The sequence below is a fragment of the Eulemur rufifrons genome, chromosome 1, assembly GCF_041146395.1.
Source record: "Eulemur rufifrons isolate Redbay chromosome 1, OSU_ERuf_1, whole genome shotgun sequence".
NCBI lineage: Eukaryota > Metazoa > Chordata > Mammalia > Primates > Lemuridae > Eulemur > Eulemur rufifrons.
The window spans coordinates 53,951,869-53,973,501 of NC_090983.1; the positions used below are offsets into that span (position 1 = coordinate 53,951,869).

Sequence of the window (21,633 nt, forward strand, 5' to 3'; positions counted from 1 at the left end):
AGGAGGGAGTAATAGTCTTTATGGTGGTATTAATAGTAATAGCAGTACCAATAATAATAGAGATGGCTAATATTTAATGAGTACTCATGTGCCATGCACCAAGCTAAAAGTTTTACACAGACTGCCTCCAACTAGTTTTCACAATAACCCTACCAGGCAGTTGAAATCATCATCCCATGCTATAGGGCAGGAAAAAGTCTTGGAAAACTTAGGCAGCTTGCCTTCCCTCAGGGAGCAAAAGGTAGATTTTAGGGCTTCTTATTTTAGATCAAGCAGTTCTCCAACTTTTTGATCTTAGCACTCCTATACACTCTAATAGAAAAGTCAATAAAGATGCCAAATAGCTTTTGTTTGTGTATGTTATATCTATCAATATTTGTCATATTAGAAAATAGAACTGAAATAATTTACTTATGTAATTCATTTAAAAATGTTTTCCTGCCCAACATTATCTTCCATCTTCATGGGCCCATCATTTCCTGCCCAACATTATCTCCCATCTTCATGTCACGTGGGACCACACACTTTCCAGTCTGCATGCTTTCCTCCCATTACCTTCCTCCAGCCTCTCTGCTGCCTTCAAGGCCCAGCTAAAATGCTCCCTTTCCCCAAAGCCCTTTCCAATCCTCTGTCAAGAAGATTTTCCCCTTCAGAATCTGGTAATACTTTTGTTTAGCTTTTTGGTTTTGCCCCATATGCTGATTATTATGCCTGTTATTTCCTACTCGTCATGAGCTTTAAGGACAAGATCCACATAAATTATTATGTCTGTGTAGACCCACTTCAACTGACACAGGACATTGCTTGCAAGCACTCGTAAATATTTATTCATTTGTGAAGAAAGGAATAAAAGACAGTTAATTCCTAATTGGATTATGACTCAAGTAACTACATTTAACTATCTCAGAGAATTTATTTGTGGAGAAGGATGGACACTAACACTGTGTGAACATGGATTCTGTGTTAGGCATTTTATTAGGAGACTTGCAAATATATTATTTAATTATTTGATTAATTTAATCTATAAAAGAGGAACTGAAGACTCAGAGATGCTAAGTATTAATAACTGGCTCGATATCACATTGCTAATATGTGGTGAAGTCAGGGTAATAAACCCTGATCTGTCTCACTCTATAGCCCGTATTCCTTTTATTGTACTGTATGTCGTGGGAAATGTACTTTTAGAAGTTTTTGATAAAGAAGTGAGCTAAAGAAGTACCTATCATTCTCTATAATTCTTTCTCAAACAAAAGGTGTAGCAATTGCTAAAAATTGAAAAAAATGGCATGTTTTATAATACATACTTTAAGAACTTTGTACAAATGAGGGAAAATTCCATTCATTCCATGTCTTAGCACATGCCTTCAGCTAGCATTTTTCTGATTTTATAATTTTTGGTCTAATTTATTAAAATAAAATTCACTGACTAAATAGCATCACCCTGAAAGACTGGTACAAGAGTTTTAAGATTTTGAATATGTGACTTCTCGCTACTTTGTCATAATTAATGGTTCGAGATTAGTCTCAGACCTCTGTAAAGAGTGTCTTCCCATATACAAATACACAAATACTACTTAAGTAATCAAGAAAGAGCATCCCCGGGTGGAAAGAGATGTCCATACGCACGTAGGCCCACTTTCAGTTCTTCCCACTGTCCCTCGAGCTTCCTCACCTCCTCCTTGGGGTTTGCTTACATTAGTTCTCGCTCTCATCGCTGCACCTGGCAACCAAGAGTACTCTGCCTCCAACACAGGTGTGGTGGTGGCAGCCTCTATTCAGAAAAAATATTACTGAAATCTAAAGGAAAGCAAACATAATATAATTACGTAAACATAGACTGTTACGAAAATAGTCAAGTTTCTGCAATGAGGCTTCTGCTTTAACAGATCCAGTACTTAAAGAGATGAACTTTCTGCCCCGATAACTATGTCTTAGCCTCAGGTAAGGGGGTAAAACTTTATAGACACATTATTATTTTCCTGTAGTTTCCAGAGCTTCCCAGACACACATCTTGCTGTTTTTCTGGATAAACCAAATTCTCAGACCCAAATCTCCAGACATTCTAAGAAAGCCAATGATATAATCCCACATGACATTCAGTTATAGCATCAATTTCTTCAATTTAGGCACATACGTTAGAGAAGGAAAATTCTTCCATCTGTTGATATCTGGCAAAGCAATAATTATATTTCATCAGGTAATTATTAATTCCATTTAATTATTGCCCATAAGTAACCAAGTGACATCAACCATCTTTTACACAGAATTTTCAGGTATCTGTAGATTTTTCATGGTCTTTTTCATTATAAACATCAGAGGATACCATTACATAATCCTCTGTCTTCAATAGTAATTCATTTCTTTTCTATATGCATTATTTTACTGATATGCCTGATCTCTGTGTTTTCTTCATTCTGCTTGCCGCCAAAAAATGTACAACTAAGCAATATAGTCCCTCTGGTTTGCCTAGAGAGGGAACAGGGAGTAAAGGAACGAGTGCTTCCCAGGACCTATCAAATGTGCATTTATCAACTTATTATAATCAGAAAATCCTGGTCAGATGTGAAAGTCACTTTTGTATCCACACTACTTTTGTATTATTCTTTCTCAACTTAAAATTTTTCTAACTAATATTTTTATAATTTCTACCTGTCTTTTTTTTTTTTTTTTGCCACCGTTGGCTTTTCCCTAACTTTGTAAAGTCCATTTATATTGAGAGGCCCTGTCCACATTGTTGTTTGTAACACCTTTCAATTTAGTAGCATCTGCAAATTTCATTAACATGCTATTTACTCCTTCTTCCAGATCATTAATAAATGCTATTTCTTATGTATTAAATTTTGCAGTTGAATAGATTTAATTTGCTGTTGTAATTCCAATGCATGTTTTCTAAAGACACAATGCAGTTAAGAATGGTCTTAACATAGGCTTAAATCCATACCCAGTTTATAGTTATTTTACTATTATGCAATCCATTTGTGTTCTCTAATCAGCACTGTTGTGAGCTCCATTGAAGCCATAATCTATTGATTTTCTCTTCCCTCTTTTTCAATACAGTCATCATCATGGCTTTAAACGCACAGCAATAGCAGAGTTAGAACTATTGTTGTCCTACTCTAATCCACAGCTATTTATAAAAGGAAATTAAGACTTTTTTCTCAGTGGATGTTCTTCCACTGATTTAAAAAATGTTCCACATTAAGAAATTTATTTTATAACCATAATATCTGATTTTCTTATGCATAGAATCAATGTTCTAAAAAGAACTAAATTCTAGGTCTTTATACAAGCAAGTAAATGTAATATATGTAATAGGTATAAATATATGTTTTATGTACTTATATAAAAATATATTTAATATTTTATATATGTAAAAATAGAAGTATGTGTGTACTATATACATATTTTAAATAGATCTGCTCACTGACTCCCTTATTCCTAGAGAATCTGGGTGATTTTGGTTTATATAATAGACATGTCACCTTCAAATCAGAGAATGAGATTTATTAAGCCTTTGCTTAATTTTCATCACACATCATCTTCCTTATTAGGGTTTCTATGGTGCCAGTTAATATTTTCAACGAGATGAGTCTTCCTACATCCCATTTATTGCAATATTTATGTTCACATATTGCAATATTAAATCATTATACATGAGATCCGTCTTCATGTTCCTATGTAATATTTCCAGGAAATATTTTCTTTCCTTTCTCTCTCAATCTTTCTTTCTTTCTTTTTTTGATAATGTTGCCAGAATATGATCCCATGGCAATCTTTTCTTTTCCGCCTTGAGAAATTCATTTAACCTCTCAAACTCAGTTTCCGCATCTGTGAGTTGTCCCCATCATAACTTTCCTGTCCGTCTCAGAGTGTTGTTGTCAAGTTCAAATGAGATAATTAAAAGTGTTTTTATAAATTATATAAGAGCAAATAAAAGGCATTGTTTTTATTGAAAGATAGTAAAGGCAAACACAGATTTGGTTTTAATTGAGAAATAAAAGCTAAATTTCTAGAAGATTTTCCATGTTGAACCTTCAGTGAATATCCATTTTTCAGTAAATGTCAAAAGACATGCTCTCCTTTTATGTTTGGCTTTCCATGCAATTGAGTTCTGAATCTAAGATTTGTAGAGAAAAATGTACGCATTTTAGAATTTTCCTAACTAAACAACATACAATTTTATATCCCAGATTTTTAAATAATTCCACAGTAGACCTATGAATTCAAAAAAGAGAGACAAGGCAAGGTGCCGTGGCTCACTCCTGTAATCCTAGCACTTTGGGAGGCTGATGCAGGAGGATTGCTTGAGCCTAACAGTTTAAGACCAGCCGGAGCAACATAGTGAGATCCCACCATGTGTGCCCGTAGTCCCAGCTACCCAGGAGGCTGAGGCAAGAGGATCGCTTAAGCCTGGGAATTTGAGGTTGCAGTGAGCTGTGATGGTACCACTGCACTGTAGCTCTGGCAACAGAGCCAGACTCTATTTCAAAAAAAAAAAAAAGAGAAGACATAATAAAACCAAGAAAAGTTTCCTTAGCTATGGAAAATACTTTTTCATTTTTTAAAATTGTTTTTGAAGTCTTAAAGAGTTGAACTTTTTTGAAAACCACTTAATTGGGTTTTTTATTAATTTATTTTCAATCTAAGACAGTTCATCTCATGTAAATTTTGGAGATTCCATGAGAGTTGATTCTCATTTTTTCTTTTTAATTGTTAAGAGTACTTAATAGTTGTATATCTTTATAGGGTACATGTGATGGTTTGGTACCGGCACACAATATGAATTAATCAAATCCATCACCTCAGGCATTTATCATTTCTTGGTGTTAAAAACATGCCAGTTCCACTCTTTTAGTTATTTTAAAGTACATCCTAACTTTTTGTTGATTATAGTCACTTTGTTGTGCTATCCAAGTTGTTCATTCTGTCTATATTTTTGCTCCGATTAACCATCCCCACTTTACCCCCCCTCCCCACTACTCTTACCAGCCTCTGATAACCATCATTGTACTTTCTGTTTCCATGAGATCAATTGCTTTTAATATTTAGCTCCCAAACATGAGTGCAAACATGTGAGATTTGTCTTTCTGTGGTTGGCTTATTTCACTTAACATAATGTTCTCCAGTTCCATCTGTGTTGTTGCAAATGGTAGTTCATGAGAGTTGATTCTTAAAGACACTTTACTAGGTCCTGCTAGTAAAGCGCACTAATTCATCCTCCTGACACGTTCCACTCTTGTCATTACCAATCATGTTTTATAATAAATTCGCATGTAATTCTCCCCACTTTCAACTTTTCTTCAGAAATGGTCTTAATCTGTGATAATGATAGTTGTTGGTTTTTTATCCTGGTGGAAAGAGAAAAATCAAACACACCTAGGTATATGGTAGGAAGTCGTAGGTAGGCGGGTAGTGTTTTGTTATGGCATCCCAAACTGACTAATACAGAAATACTTCAATGGAAGGAATCTTCTATCACAGTGAAGTGGAGAGCAGAGTGAATTATCTAGCATGTTCATGTTGCTGAAAACCCTTCCCTCACACACACGCATATGCACACAAACACATTTTGGCCTCAATTATTTAAATATTTTAATAAAAATTCTTCTTACTCCTAGATGTCATGAAAAAATAAATGAGTGGAATAACTGAATAATTGTCTCAGTTTTTCACTTTGTTAACGTTGAGCAAATCTTACAAACCTTTGTGGTAGACATTTCAAAATGATTGTAGGTCGGATTTGCAAAATTCTACTGAATTATTTCAATTGCATAATCAAAATTCAATCTCATTTAGCCAGCCTCTACCTGTCTGGACAACCAGTTTATCTGGATTATTATACCATGCAAATTAGTGACATAAACCCCTCCAAGAAGTTTCAGTGTGTCAGATCACACAGCTTGATAGCTATGACCAACATCTGCAGTCTGGAGAGGAAATTGCGCTAGACGCCTCTCTAGATGGTTCAGATCCTGATGGATCTGTATGCAACGAGTTTTAAGGTCAATATCCTGTTACAGAACACAGCTTATAGGTATTCCTGAAGTCCTAGGCCTAATTTCAGCTTCCTAGTAGTCCTATCTCTAAATGTATATGTAGATGGAGACCAAATTCAAGCTGCCACCTTTTCCCAGACTCACAGGCAAATCAGGATGGACCTTGCGTGGTCTTATTACAAGAGAACAGGAAAACTTGATGGATCCCTTAAGACAAAAGTTAACAAGGACTTTGAAGTGTCCAAAACTCAAACAGTAAGGCTCTCAAGAGACTAAGAACATGGGCGTTGAAATTAGATAGAATTGGTTTAAAGCCTGGGTCTACTGCTTATGAGCTGTATGACTTTGGGTATTTTACTTAGCCTCTCTGAGCCTCAGTTTCTTCACCTGTAAAATGGGGATAGAAATTAGGTTTTCATTTGTATTAAATAAGTCTATATATGTACAGCACTTAAAACAGGACCTGGCCCAGAGTTGGTGTTCAGTAATGCTAGCTATTATTATTAGCCATATGTCACATGCTAAATACTTGCTATTATGATTATTGTTGTTATTATTCAATTACCTGATTTATTTGTTTCCTCTGGAGTCAGTTTTTCTCTTTATTTGTTTTTGTTTTTCTATTTTAATGGTTACTAGTTTTCCCAGACATCTCTGGGGATTGTTAGCTATTATTTATATGTAAGAATGAAGAATTACGGAGACTATTTTAGGTAGCTGGCATGAACTTTCTCTGCTATTGTGAAGTAGACTTTTCTCCTATGGGACGCTTTCCTGCACAGAAAGACTCAATGGGAATCTCCAGTACATAATGGGACATGTTGACTGTTAGGCAGCCGGTTTCCTTTAGGATAATATATATCTATAAATATATGTGTGTGTCTTTATATATATCTTTTTTTCATATTTGGCTTAGCCTATATGGTTGTGTCAGTGCTATCGTGCCTTGGACTTTTTCTGACTCATTTTGTGAAGTTATAACCCAGATAGCTAATGAAAAAATGTGAGAGATTGTGCTGGAGGTGATTTTTAAAAGTACCAGGAAGAGTATCTCACTGGATATTTAAATAAAAATTGCTGCAGCTTGAGAGGCCTTTAAGGAAATGTTCATTTATCAAGAAAGTAAAGTTCAGGAAAAAATTAAGAATTAGAAGTTCCTTGACATTATGAAAGGCATCAAAAATATCACAGCAGCCTCTAAGGATTTTTAAAAAATAGCTGGGAAAAAAACTACCCTCTAAACTTATCATGACTTAAGGGATTTTAAGAGAAAGGAAGAGTAATGTCAATGTATGTTCTGGGAATTTGTCTCCAAGTGGAATGGCAATGACTTGATTATGTTCCTATATCTCTGAATACATCTCCATGTTGAAAGCGTGCTTGGACACAGCAGAGCTAGAGGCGGCTTTGAAGTTTCAGTCTTTCCTTCTATTTTCCTCCCACCTGTCTCTGAAATGAAAAATAACAGGAAAGAGATTTGCTGCCCCTGATATGAATTATGACATCCACCCTTAGGGGGCAGAAGGAGCTGCAGCCAGTTTTGGTTTTAAACAAGATTATTTTCTCTATTTTATATCATAACATTTTTCATTTGTTATCTTTTACAGTATCCCTCTAAAGAGAATGGACCTTGGTAACCGGTGGAGCTTCTGTTTGTTGAGTACAAACAATATCTTCATCCTCAGCCAAAGTAGACATTTTCAAGTTTGGAGCTAGAAGCAACGAGAAGATTAAATTGGCCTGCATAGAAAAGCAAGCATGACCTCGGGTCCCCAAGGATGTTCTGCAAACTAGAGGGTGGTGGAGGGAATTGGGAGTAGAAAGAGGAGACCATGTGATTGGGAGCAGAAAAGAAAGATTTCAAAACAAGATATATCCAATGAGGATTTGTTAAAATGAAATACTGTGGGGTTCTATAATGAAATGCCTTTCTCCATATTTTCTACAAAATACGCAGTGAATATGCATATTTCAAAAATGCTTTGATTTCAGTGAAGTCAATTTCTAATGAAATAATGCATGGAGAATAATATGAAAACACACATGGGCCAAGCATTTCAAACACAACTGAAGCTCCTTCCTAAATATGAGTGGATCGTTTATGGTAAATGCCAAGAAATGTTATATCCTGAGAAAATAAAGGCTTCCCAAAGCTGATCTATGGCATATAGATGATAAATGGGATATTCATGAAGGGATTTTCACACACACACAAACACACACACACATACACTCTCTCTCTTCTATTTTAAAGATAACACTTTAGAGAAAAGCACACTAAATTGCTTGCCTAAAACCTCACTTACTGTATTTGAGCAAGACTAATCTCATGCTTTGGTTCTTGAACTCTTTTGTGTTATTTTTATAATATTTTGTGACATCAAAAGCCTGAATAGTTAGTCCTTGTGGGGGCAGAAAGACAGGCAGACAGTGAAGTCTTGCAGTTAACAACATATGCCCTTGGAATCAGATATACTTGGTTTGAGATCTCAACTCTGTCATAATCTAAGCATGTGACTTTGGGCGAGATATTTAATTTCCCTCACTGTTTCATCACCAGTAGCTAGTGAGACTATTCATCTCTTAGGTATTTAGAACAAATACGGCGTGTATGTAACTTGCACAGAGCGAGTGTTCAATACCTGCCAGGAGAACTGATAGACAAAAAGCATTGATTACTGAACCAGTATAGTCCAGAAAATTCTTTTCCAAAGTCAACATCCAGAAAACTTCATATTTAAAATTATTCTTTAGTGATCTTGTTTTTTTTTTTTTTTCTAATTTAAAAGCAAATACAGAACTTCCTCCCCAGTCCCAGCCCCCAGAAATCATCTCTTGGTGCTGAAAAGATTTCTGCGCTCCATGTTACAGACTTCTTCAGTTGCTGCAAAGACGTTTTTGTCAAATGCGTAAATGAACTCTGCACAGTAAGCCTGTGATACAACTGTGTGTCTCAGTTATTCCAGAACCCTCCCCCACACAACTGTTTCAATGTTGACTTAAGGTTATTCATTTGCTTGCCTTGTTACTGAAAAGGAATTCTTAATTAAAACGGCCCAGCATCACTTGGCTCACATAGAGTGCCACAAGCAATAACCCCTAATTTCATGTACACTTCGGCTCACACCCACAATTTAATTTCTGAAACCAGAAATATAAATGGATTTTGTAATGGCTTCTGAGTATCAGGTAGGGGAAGATGAGGACTGCTAATGAAGAGCTACTTTGTTAGGAGGAATCTCATAACAATGCATGATGGTTTCTAGGCTATATGGACTGAACATGTAAATGAACACCCAGTTTAGGTTAAAATTCAACTTCTAGTGTGATCTATGTATGGTTTATGTTATACTTTGTTTCAGTTTCTGGTCTACTCCTCCATAGATGAACATTTTATCTGTTGGTAAGAAGCATGAATTTTTTTATTCTATTTTCACTTCTCTCTTCTTTTATTCAGTAATTTGGAGAGTTTTCTATTCTGCTTCAAAGAACTTTTCAGTTATGCCTATATAAGAATATGGTATCCTGGTTCAATTATTGCAGCAAAACTTTGCAAAACTGATCTAATCCAAGTCCAGGGTACGAAGGACCAGTGTCTAACAGAACTCCCAAACTTCCCCCTATCCCAAGTCAAATTTTAATGACTTAAAACCCCCATAGAAGTTTCTTTCCTTTTCCATCCTTTTGTAATTGGTTTGGCTGAAGACCCTCAAAGGTCCAACTACCTTTACTTTGGCCTCTTTTTGTAGCAGAGAGGGAGGAGAGGCACTAATATTTCTTGAATGCCAAGCGCTCAGTGTGCCAGACACTTTATATACCTTATCTCATTCAGTCCTGCCCCGGCCTTCGTGAGGGATGTATTATAATTCCCATTGGCAGATGTGGAAATTGCAGCTCCAAGAGGTTAAGCACCTCAGCCAAAGTTCCCAGCTGAGAGCCACCACACACAACGGTGCCTCCAGCAGGGGCCAGATCTCCAGCAGGGCAGTGCCAGTGGAGAGAAGAGTCGCCACCTTCCTAACACACATACAAAGCTGCTGTCTATACTGGAGGTGTCTATACTGGAAGTGGCCCTGATTCAGTCAAACCCAGATCAGTCTGATTTTCAACCCTGTTATCTTTCTGCTCGTCCATGCTGCTGCTTCCGCAAGAGCTACTAGACGCACCCTAGAGAAGCACTTTAAACACTTGGCAGTACCAGGCCTGAAAGTCTCTCCCCAGACAGGAGCAATGGACCTTCCAGCCACTCCCATTGTGTACTACCCTCACTCTAGTAGATGGTTTGTGAAAATGTCAGCAATTTTCCCTTCCCTGTATCCACAACTTTGCTGGTATGACTTTGCAGCTCTGCGCATCAAGAGATAGAATTATTTCTACACTCTTTGACTCTTGGCCTGCCTCTTGACCCACTTTGGCCAGCAGAGTGCTGTGGAAGTGATGGTGCACAGGTTCTGAGACTGGGCCTTTAGAGCTCCTACTTATCCACTTACTTCCTGGAAACCCTTCCCAGCCAACAGGTGCATAAGCCCAGACTAGCCTGCTGGAGGACAAGAGTCCACATGGAGCAGAGACGAACTATTCCTTCCGTGGCCATCCTACATCAGCCATCCACAGATGCATGACTGAGCCCAGCCCTGATCTGCCAACTCTGGCCCAGATGGCAGAACGGCCCTTTAGACCCATGAACTCATGGTTCATGGTTGTTGATTTAACGGCTGTTATTTTAAGTCACTAAATTTTGGAGAGGTTTATTACCCAGTGTGATGGTTAATTTTATTTGTCAACTTGGACGGTGTTTTTAGATGAGATAAACATTTAAACTGGTGAATTTTGGGTAAAGCAGACTGCCCTCATGATGTAGGTGGGCCTCGTCTAATCAATTAAGGGCACCTGAATAGAACAAGAAGACCAGTCTCCCCCAGCAAGAGAGAATTCTCCAGCAGAATGCCTTTGGACTTCTACACCATCTTGGGTCTCCACCTGCTGGCCTTCGGACTGGAACTGCACCATCGGCTCTCCTGGGTCTGCAGGCTGCCAGCCCACACTGCAGATTTGGACTTGCCAGCCTCGGTAATTGTGTGAGTCAATTCCTTTGAAGGAGATTTATTGTAAGAAATGTGTTCATTCTTTTGATTCTGTTTCTTTGGAGAACCCTGACTAATACACATAGCAATTGAAAGACTCACTGACATGGTTTACCTTTCCACTGAACCACCTCTTTCTTTCTTTCTTTCTTTTTTTTTTTTTTGAGACAGAGTCTCACTTTGTTGCCTGGGCTAGAGTGAGTGCCTTGGCGTCAGCCTAGCTCACAGCAACCTCAAACTCCTGGGCTTAAGCGGTCCTACCGCCTCAGCCTCTCGAGTAGCTGGGATTACAGGCATGTGCCACCATGCCCGGCTAATTTTTTCTATATATATTTTAGTTGGCCAGATAATTTCTTTCTATTTTAGTAGAGATGGGGTCTTGCTCTTGCTCAGGCTGGTCTCGAACTCCTGACCTTGAGTGATCCACCCACCTCGGCCTCCCAGAGTGCTGGGATTACAGGTGTGAGCCACCGCGCCCGGCCTGAACCACCTCTTTCTTTATCCTTCTAAAGTTATTGCATTTTGCCTAGTGCAGAACTTGTCCCTCTAGAGTATCTCCTTGCCTCAATCCCTTCTCCCTGCTGAGGAGACTGAAGCATCAGTCTGTGCCTCTGCTCTAAAATATCAGGACTCCTGCCTGGAACCATGGATTCTCCTCCACTCCTGCCTTCCCTCCGAGTCCCCAGTTATCACCTTGGAGACTCTTGCCACCTGCCTCTAGCTAAGGAAATGGATGAAGACCTGATAAGGATCTTCCAGTTCACTTTTAGTCTCAAGTGCTGCAAAAACCTGTTCTGAAGAATTTTATGCCAGCTTTTGCTCTCACTTTTCTTTTGTGTCGGTCCTCCTATTGTAGAATTCCACTCTTCCTGAGTCTTCCCTGGCTGGAAAGAGTCTGAATTCTCCCAGAGTGGGCTGAGAGGAGGAGACTAGGATGGAATCAGGCAGCGCTCACATGCCCTGACCCTTTCTCAAATCTGGAGGGAAATGCCGGAGCCCATGAGCTCACAGTGCCTTGGGTTTACTTCCCTTTATAGCAGGGATTGGGCCCTAGTCTTTCCAAATTTGAATCACTCCAGGAACAAAGATCCTGGCTTCCTGTAGCAGCATCCTTGACCTTCCCTAGCTGCCTGACAAGCAAAAGCAAGGGAGCAAAGCAGGCACTTTGCCCATTCCCACGCCCTTATTCTATTGGGGTTAGTAACATTCCCTCGGCTCCTCCCATCCTGCACTGTCAGACTGCAGGCAACAGGAGTCTGATACAGCAACCAACAGGGCAGCAAGGACAGACCAAAGCTCTGGGGCTGTGATTGTCTTGTGGGCAGCCGTGGCTTGACAGAGGGCATACTGGCAAATGAAGCCTTCCTGCTCCGTGCTTAGACACCCACATACTGAACCCTGGGTCCCCTAGCCACTCCTTCTCTCAGCAGCCATGCCACACTTGGCAGCTTCAGTCTCCAAGGAGATGACGCAGCTAATCGTGAGCTATATCAAATCAAACGGAGCCCATAAAATGGTGCAGCCACTGTGGCAGACAGTATGGCAGTTCCTCAAACAATGAAACAGAAATGCTATGTGATTCAGCAATCTTACTTCTAGGTATATACCCAAAAGATTGAAAAGCTGGGACTTGAACAGATATTTGTATACCCATGTTCATAAAGCAGCATTATTCACGATAGCCAAAAGGTGCAAACAAACCAAATAGCCATCAACAGATGAATGGAGGTACAAAATGTAGTATATACATAAAATGGGATACTATTCAGCCTTAAAAAGGAAGGAAATTCTGATACATTCTATAGCTTGGATGAACCTTGAAAACACTATGCTAAGTGAAACAACCCAGACACAAAAGGGCAACTATTGTATGATTCCACTTATATGAAGTGCCTAAAATAGGCAAATTCATAGAGAGAAAAATAGAATAGTGGTTACCGGGGACTGGAGGGAGGGAAGTTACTGTTTAATGGGTACAGAATTCCAGTTTGGAATTTTGAAAAAGTTTTAAAGATGGGCAGTAGTGATAGTTGTGCAACAAGGTGAATGTACCCAATGGCACCAAATTGTTCGCTCAAAAGGGGTTAAATGGTAAATTTTATGTTGTGCATATTTTATCACAATAAAAAAATTAAAAGTGGCCCAGTGTGTGGACCTTATCAGGAGGAGGGTTGGTGTTTGACTGGGTCCACCACTGACTTTTAATGTTTGTCATTGTGCACAGCTCCCCCTGCCTTACCTGTAAGCCTGCATAATAATTAATGAACTAGGGATGACCCTTACCATGTGTCCTGGGCAGTGTGGTACATATAAAGCAGTGGGCCTGCCCTGCAAGGGCTCACCATTAGAAATGCAGCCCCAGGCTGGGCGTGGTGGCTCAGGCTTATAATCCCAGCACTTTGGGAGGCTGAGGCGGGAGGATTGTCCGAGCCCAGGAATTCAAGACCAGCCTGGGCAACATAGCAAGACCTTGTGTCTACAGAAAAATAAAAAAAAAACTTATCCAAGCATGGTAGTGCAAGCCTGTAGTCTCAGCTTTTCAAGAGGCTAAGGCAGAAGGACTGCTTGAGGCCAGGAGATGGAAGCTGCAGTTGTCTATAATTGTGTCACTGTATTCCAGCCTGGGTGACAGAGCGAGACTCTATCTTTGAAAAAAATTAAAAAAAAAAAATCAAGAAATACAACTCTTTGCCTCAAGCTCTTCAATAGCTTCCCACTGGTCTTGGGTGGGGAAAAAAAAAAAAAAAAAAAAGACGATGCTCATTTAAAAGGTCTGCAAGGTCTTGCAGGCTCTGACCCCCTCTTAGCTCTCCAGCACATGTTGATGTGCTGTCACTCGTGTTCTCTGTTGGCCACAGAGGGCTTGCAGGTCCTCGCTGCCAATGTCACTTCCTGCGTAGAGCACTTACTCTCTGCTTAGTTAGCACTCACCTCACATCCTTCAGAATTCAGCCCCACTGTCACTTCCACAGGAAACACTTCCTTGCCTCAGCTCAGGTTAAATTCCCTTATCACAGGCTCTTGCAACACCGTATCCTTTCTTGGAAGTGTTTTTATATTTATTTGTTTGCATGCTTACTTGATTAATCTTGTCTCTCCCACTGGATGATAAACTCCAGGAGATCAGGGACCTTCTCTGGTTGTTTGCCCACTGAATTCTGAGTCCCTACGGGGCCTGGTGCTCAGCAAGCTCTTCAATTATTATTTGCTTATCAATGGATGAATGAATGAGTGAGTGAATAGAAAAATGACTAACAATACTTAAGCGTTCTTCTCCAGGTTAGATGTGAGGGATGCTGTGACCTGCCCATCTCATACCACAATCTTCTATGTAGGACAGATTAAGATTACTCTAAAGCAAGAGATGTAATGTGTTCTAGATTGACAGCAAAAGGAAAGCTATTCGAGGTAGTTCATTTTACCACACTGCATATTCTAGGCTGATTTTTAAAATTATTATTAGCACAATTTGAAACTAGAATGACACTTCATTTTCTCACTCTGGTAGTCATTGATCTGCATTCATATCTTCAGGGGAAATGGCATTGAATTCAGGAGAAGCATATTTAACCTGCATGGTATTCAAAAATTGCTGGAAAAGCTTAGCTCCCGTACACTATGCCAGTGACCTTGCTAAGTAGGTATGTTAAACACTTACATGTATAATTTGCTACAGGCGCTTTTGATAAAAACATTCTTTCTTCTTTTTCATGTCTTCCAACAAACCTCATTATCCTTCTTGTGACCCTGTAGGCATCTCATTTTCTTTTGGCTTGTTTGCAAGTTTTAAAATATTAACTGCATCTCCTGCCTCAGGAAGGGTTGCTTGGCTACTACTCTATGTCTTTAGAGTGTGAATTCTTTTATTTCACCAGCGCTACCTTGAATAATGGAGTTTAATGCATTTCATAGAAGCCAGACATAATTAAAATCTCTAATCTTTATTAAGTACAGTAATAGTTATTCTCATTTGGAAGACCAACGGGAATATACATGGGAGAATACGTATTAATTTTGAATAACGTTGAAACCAAATTAAAATAAGGTCATAAGTTGTTAGTCACCATGGAATTGGGGAACAGTGTTCCTGTACACAGGATACCAGCTTTTAAGTAAGGTAGAAATAAAGGAAGTAAAACGAGCAGAGATACCCAAGAAATGGGCTATCAGCTTCATTTATCATCTTTGTAAATTATCTGGAAAAAGAAAAATATATAATGGTGTAAATTTTGTAGTTGATATTGAGGTCTATGAGATAATGAAATGCTGAACAATAATGACTTCAAGAAAATTTATTCAGTGACTTTTTTTTATTGTTCAGTAAATCACAGGCATTGCACTTGCCTCTGGGGTGGAAGGCATAATAATACTGCGTAAAACAACACCCTGCTCCTGAGGACCTTGAAATTTTATATAAATGAACCCAGAAAGGCATTGTGTGTTGCCTGCTTTAGTATTTCTCAAAGTGAGCTTTAATTGTGGGATGTTACGAGGGATAAAATAGGACTTCTCAGAGTCTTTAATATGTTAATGAATACTGGGAATCATTTTTAAGAAGAGGGTATGCCATGCTGTGGTCCCCAAATTCATTAAAAGTTAGCATCTTGGTTTTGTTTTGGGCTTTGTATTTGTGTTTTTGTTTTTGGAGGCACAGCATATGAACTTGTGAGACTAATACAGCCTAGAACACACTGTGGAAAATGCTGACTTATTCGAAAATAGAGGCATGTCTGGAATTTAAAGAATTTTGGAAATCTCTCCATCAAATATTTAAGAAGTGCTTAAATCACCGAAGGATGGCATGAGGCCCCACATCAGGCAGCTCTAACATCCAGTACCCCTTCATAGCAGCAATATTCCTAATAGACAAAAAGTGGAAACAACAACCAAAATGTCCATTAACTGATGAATAGATAAACAAAACATGGTACATTCAAGGAGTGGAATATTACTCAGCCATAAAAAGAAGTGAAGTTCTGACACAAGCAATAACGTGGATGAATCTTGCAAACATTATGCTAAGTGAAAGAAACCACACAAAAAGACTCATATTGTATGATTCCATTTATATGAAACATCCAGAGTAAATCCATAGAGAAAGAAAGCAGATTAGTGGCTGCCAGGGGTTGGAGGGAGAAGAGAATGAGAAGTGACTGCTACTGCTTCTTTTAGGAATAAAGAGAATGTTCTGGAGTTAAATAGTGATGATGGTTATGCAACCTTGTGGATATACTAAAAACCACTGGATTATATACTTTAAAAGGATGAATTTTATAGTATGCAGATTTTATTTCATTAAAAAAACTCCAGTACCCCACCATACCAAATGGTTATCACTCTCAAAAAATAGGAATTGAGAACAACACAACCATTTCTTGTCAACAATTATATTTAATGAAGATAATAGATGTTATTTACAGAAGATATACATACATACAATTCCTACACATTAAATGTAGTCTAATTGTGAAAACAGGAAAAAAATGTACTCCAAAATTACATACTAAATAAAATAAATAAAAAGTAATTTTTGGCACAATATCTATTATGTAGCAAATAAATAACTCTGTACTATCGATTGAATGAACTATTTACAATCTATTTGAAAGTGCAAAACAATTGCTTACAAATTAAGATATCTGTAGTAACATTTAAGTCCAGAAAATATGTTTTTTTTTCATCAGTAACAATAAATTTGTAGCCAATAGGAAAGGTTTTTAATGCCCAGGAAAATAATTCAATTTTGAAAAATGTTTTGTGTATATTGTGCTCTTCTGAAATGTTATTTTCTATTTTAACGCTGGCAATTTTAAGAACCTTGGTGTTTCTTACTGGAATTCTTATGTATGTAATCCTGATTTGTAAATTTTTAAAAGTTACATTGTAAACATAAATATAATTCTGTATATCATTCAGAAATTACAGACCAGTCCTCCCTAAATCATGTAAATAGCCATAACATTTTATAGTAATGTGGTCAGGTTCTATTCCTTCAGAAGTAAGACTATGAAGATAGAAGAATACAACCTATAATTTGGATTTACATAGATTCCTCAACATCATCCCCAAACCTCATGCTCCAAATCAAGATGTTGAGTTAAAAACTATGAAACTATATCACCACCAATGTATCCAAATCAATCCCGTTCGTAGAACATACCCTGTAAACAGTTTTAGAAAAAAATTATCAGGGGCTTGATGGTTCTCTTGACAATGGTATTTCTACCAAACTCTTCATGTGGGTCTTATTTAATGTTTCAGCAAAAAAGATGGCACAACTGGAAATGAAATAGGGTAACTACAGACGGGGGATTTCTAAGCTAGAGAGTGTAAGCTTTATGCAAGTCAAATAATTCCTTCTCTTGTCATGTAGCCGGTAAGCTGAATGCAGCCCTGAGGTATCTCAGGATGTGTTTTTGCTTGTTTTGTAGAATTCCCTGGTGGCAATACAGTCAGTAGTAGCATAAATGGCATTTTTGAAAGATTATGGACTGGAGACAAACCATTGCTCTGGGCACTTTAAATGTCTATGGTCTACGAGGCTCTAATCTGTGTGACATCTGTGATAAAGTTCTCTGGTTGTCAATCACATTTAATTGCCGTACATAACTCCGGACATCCTGATGATTCTTATTAGCTTGAGCTGCATCAGGATCTGTTGAAAGAAGAAAGGGAAGCATTGGCATTTTATAATATATGCACCTGAGATACAGCCTTATTTCCCCAATTACTTATTACATTTGTCATAGATTCCTGGGTTCCATCAAGACCTTTCAACACACCACATTCATTGAAGTTTCCACTTGGTTGTTCCATCTCCTCCTTCCTATCCTCCAATTTTCTTTTCCTCCCTGGAATCACCTTCTTTGATCATTTTCCTTTGCATTGCACATTGCACAAAAAATAAAAAAAAATGGCACCAAATAAAAAAATAAAAAGGAAAGCATCTGTCTGATAGCCCCTGGTTATAGATGAAAATTGTTTCCCCTTACCAACACACCTCTGTGTCTCTCACTCTGTGTCTCCGCCTCCTTTGATCCAGATGAGGACTAATATAAAAGACAGTTTTCACTAGCGCCTCACAAAAGCACTTAACACCTGGGCCAAACGGAAGCCAGCCAGTGAGACTGTAAAGTCGGGACTCCCCTCTCTACTTGCATACAATATACAGCATTACTACACAGACTGTGTGTTTTTAGAGATGTCCTTATTCAGGGGAAAAAAAAAAAAAAAAAACCCAAACCCACCTCATGGGCTAAAATTATGGCTTCTGCTAGACCTTTGATTCTCTGATGCTATTTGTTCTCAAAATTAAGTTACCATTCTATTCTGATCCAAACCCCAAGCACGTGAGGAACTGAGCTATCAAAGAGGTTAACTGATTTCACTAAAATCAGGTCTGCAAGAGGAATTCGATGGCTACAGCCCTACGCAGGGAATATCATGAACGAGGCAGGCCAGACTTGATGGCGGTGACCTGGAAACACAGGTTCCTTCGGAAGTGACTACTTAGCTCCTGCATGTTGCTGCCACGAAAGTGTGTGTGCCCGGAGATGGCAGATCTTTCTTCTTTTTTTTTTTTTTCCTTGACAAAAGGGAAATCTGGACTTCTTCCCTGTGAATTCTTCCAAGTTTTAAATGGTGACATTATTTCAAAACAAAAGGGAAAAAAATGCTCTGTTTAGACCCAACACTTCTGTGGGCCACCTCTGTCCCGTGGATCACTGGGTGGGGTCTCCGGTCTAACAGGACACCGGGAGTGGCCGCGTCAGTCTGGCTCCCGACTGGGGTTCTGTCTGCCTAGCACACTGTCTCCTGCAGCCCAGTGGCTCCTGTTAGAGCCACACCCCGCTCCTACAGACGATTGGAGTGCCATCTGCACAGGGGTGAAGGGAGCGCTGCAGCTCTGAACACAGAACAGCAAAGGCAAGACACAAAGGCCCCTACTCCCTGTAAGAAGAAACTCGTCAGTATAATTATCACACATAAATAATACCACAGTGAACTGCAGAACACATTGTGTTTAATTTCTTCCACTTCTCCCTGGCAGTGTACTCTACACGTACAATATACTGTAATTACATTGTACATATTCCCACAGTGTTTATGAGTCTATTCCTATAGCTGTATCTATAGATTGTTGACTTCAGAGCTGAGCAGCTGTTGTTTACCAGCAGTTACTGATAACTTCAACAAATGCAGTGGAGTTTTTAAAAAAAAATAATTTCCCCTTCACTTCCCTAGGAGAAGATGTAAGAAATGTAGAATTTACTTCCAAAGGGACTCATGGAACAAAGTATTATATATTCTATTGTGGTTCTTTTTTGGTACTTGAAGCCAAAACACCGAAAACCTTCTTAAGGCTATAAACCCTCTCAGGCACACAAACTTTTGCATATAATTTCAGGAATTCTTGGACCCTCCTGAAGGGCCGTGGACTCTGGATTACAAATTCTTGTTGTAACTGATATCACTTATCTAGTCTCGTTTTCACCTGTACAACTGCTTTATGATCATGTCTTTAAACATACTGTAAATTATCAGACAAAAAGATATGAGACACTTTAATTCTGGCAGAATCCACATAGGAATAGTTGATGATATACAAGACAATTCTCATTTTGGAAGTTAGAGACGGCACAATCATTTGAATTAACTTTTTGAAGGTCTACTTGTTCCCCAAGTCAAGACTATTTTTCCTAGATTTTTTTTTCCCCTTGTACATTAAAAAATGGACATTTAATAGTTCTGGCATCCCATGTCAGCAAACTCTGGCTTTGGGCCAATCCTGTGCTAGGAAGTGCAAACAGCTCTGATTAATAAAACGAGAATCTTTTGGTCTCTCAGCACTGGGTTTACTGGAGGGGACGGTACCGGTAGCCTCAGAGTCACGTCCATGTCATACTATCATGTTGGGTTAATGAGATAAATTTCTTCAAGTGACTCATACAGTGAAGTTAGCCAAAAACTTTATAGGGTCCACCTCCTCACTCCCAGGCCAGACTGAAGGAGCCAAAGCTCCACCCCCCGACCCGAAGTCCCAGCCCAGAGGAGACAGTAGGACTAATGCGTCATAGCATTACCGTTTGGTACTATGGTGCAATTTACCTCCCAACGGATTAAAATTGTCATTTATTATTAGTAATATTTTCATATTAAAGTATTATATAATGCCAGTTTTTGTGATGCGTGTTCAGATTTTTAAAAAACCTTGAATTCACCTGGGAATACTAGAAATATAATAGTATCCTGCTATGGGGCCTTTTACAAATCTGCTATAAACATCAATGCATTCTTGCAACACATCGAGAGACAACAAATATTATCTTTCTCAGTTTATAAACGACAGAACTGAGTCATCAGGGGCTGATGTGAGTTTCTCAACATCAAGGGATGAGTCATTAAAAAGTGTTGGTTTGAGGCAGGATTTGTTGGCAATCGTGCCTAAGTTGTCTCTCACCACACTAGAAAAAGCAAATTAATTCTCTTTAAATTCATTCATAAAATAGTATTCCTATGGTTATTTTCTAGTTTTATAACAATGTAAATATTTTCTAGTTTTATAATAGCAAGAAAATCCTAAACTCAAGGCCTCTGTCCCATGGCATTCATGGTCCAAAGTGTCTGACACAGTCACATACTGTCCTGGGTCCTAGAGTGTCGCAGTGGCCTCACTAAAAAGGACTTACTACATTGCAGGATGTAGCAGGTTTAACTTACTGAAGGGTTGGCTCCTGTAGTATCTCACCGTTCTGGCAGTATTTGTAATCATGCGCTAGAAGGAATAAAGAAAAAATAAAGATAGAAATGCAAGTAAACTTAGTGTATAATATAAAAAGGAAAACAAATCATTATTTATTTCGGCAATGGTACCAGGAGAAACAACATGTTCTGAGATGTGGACTATCTGAAGGCAACAGGTTGATGTATAACCTGTTTAATTACTTCAAAGAAGCAGCCACACTCAGACATACAAGGCATTTTCCACTAAGGAATATTAATGGAATAACTCCAGTCTCATTGCTTGCTTGTTCCCCACGATGTAAAAAGCACCTATCGTGCCTGAGGCTGTACCTTTTAAAGCTCAGGAATAGTTTTCGCTGTCCTTTCCTGAGGTCACTGTGAATTTGTAAGAGAATTTGTAAGAGAATCCCAGATGTGAAGGATTAGTTTGTCAAGTTCCTCAGAGTACACAGGACTCAGTGATAGGGTATTAGATTATAGTGACTGAACAGTAAGTCAAAATATTCTACCTATAAATTTTTGCTACACACTGTGCATTATTGACGTCTCTAGTCTTCCAGCAAAAGTATGTGTTTTAATGTTTATCTTAATTATTTGACTCCCTCTCTTTCCTTTCTTTACTTCCTCTTCCTTTCTGATTATAACACTAACACATGCACATTTTAGAAAATCAGAAAATAAACAAAGTGTTAAGAGCAAATTAAAAATCACTTAGAACATCACAGAGTAACCTCATTAATATTTTGGTATATTTCCTTCTGAGATGAAAAAATAAACATATATAAAACCATATTTTTCAAAAACCTTGA

General features: G+C 38.4%; 1 protein-coding gene across 15 annotated transcripts in view; it reads right to left on the bottom strand.

Annotated features, from left to right (window-relative positions):
* Window positions 1-16,451: 16,451 nt before the first annotated feature.
* Window positions 16,452-21,633, bottom strand: part of RAPGEF4 (Rap guanine nucleotide exchange factor 4) — a 285,602-nt gene continuing 280,420 nt past the window's right edge. For all 15 annotated transcript variants that reach the window (XR_011233694.1, XM_069470899.1, XM_069470936.1 and 12 more), the window contains 2 exons: window positions 20,801-20,855; window positions 16,452-17,735 (listed from right to left, as the gene is read on the bottom strand). Coding sequence is in view for 14 of the 15 variants with exons in the window: in XM_069470899.1 (XP_069327000.1) it covers window positions 17,608-17,735; window positions 20,801-20,855 (183 nt within the window). In the remaining variant the exon portion in view is untranslated. The remainder of the gene's footprint in view (window positions 17,736-20,800; window positions 20,856-21,633) is intronic.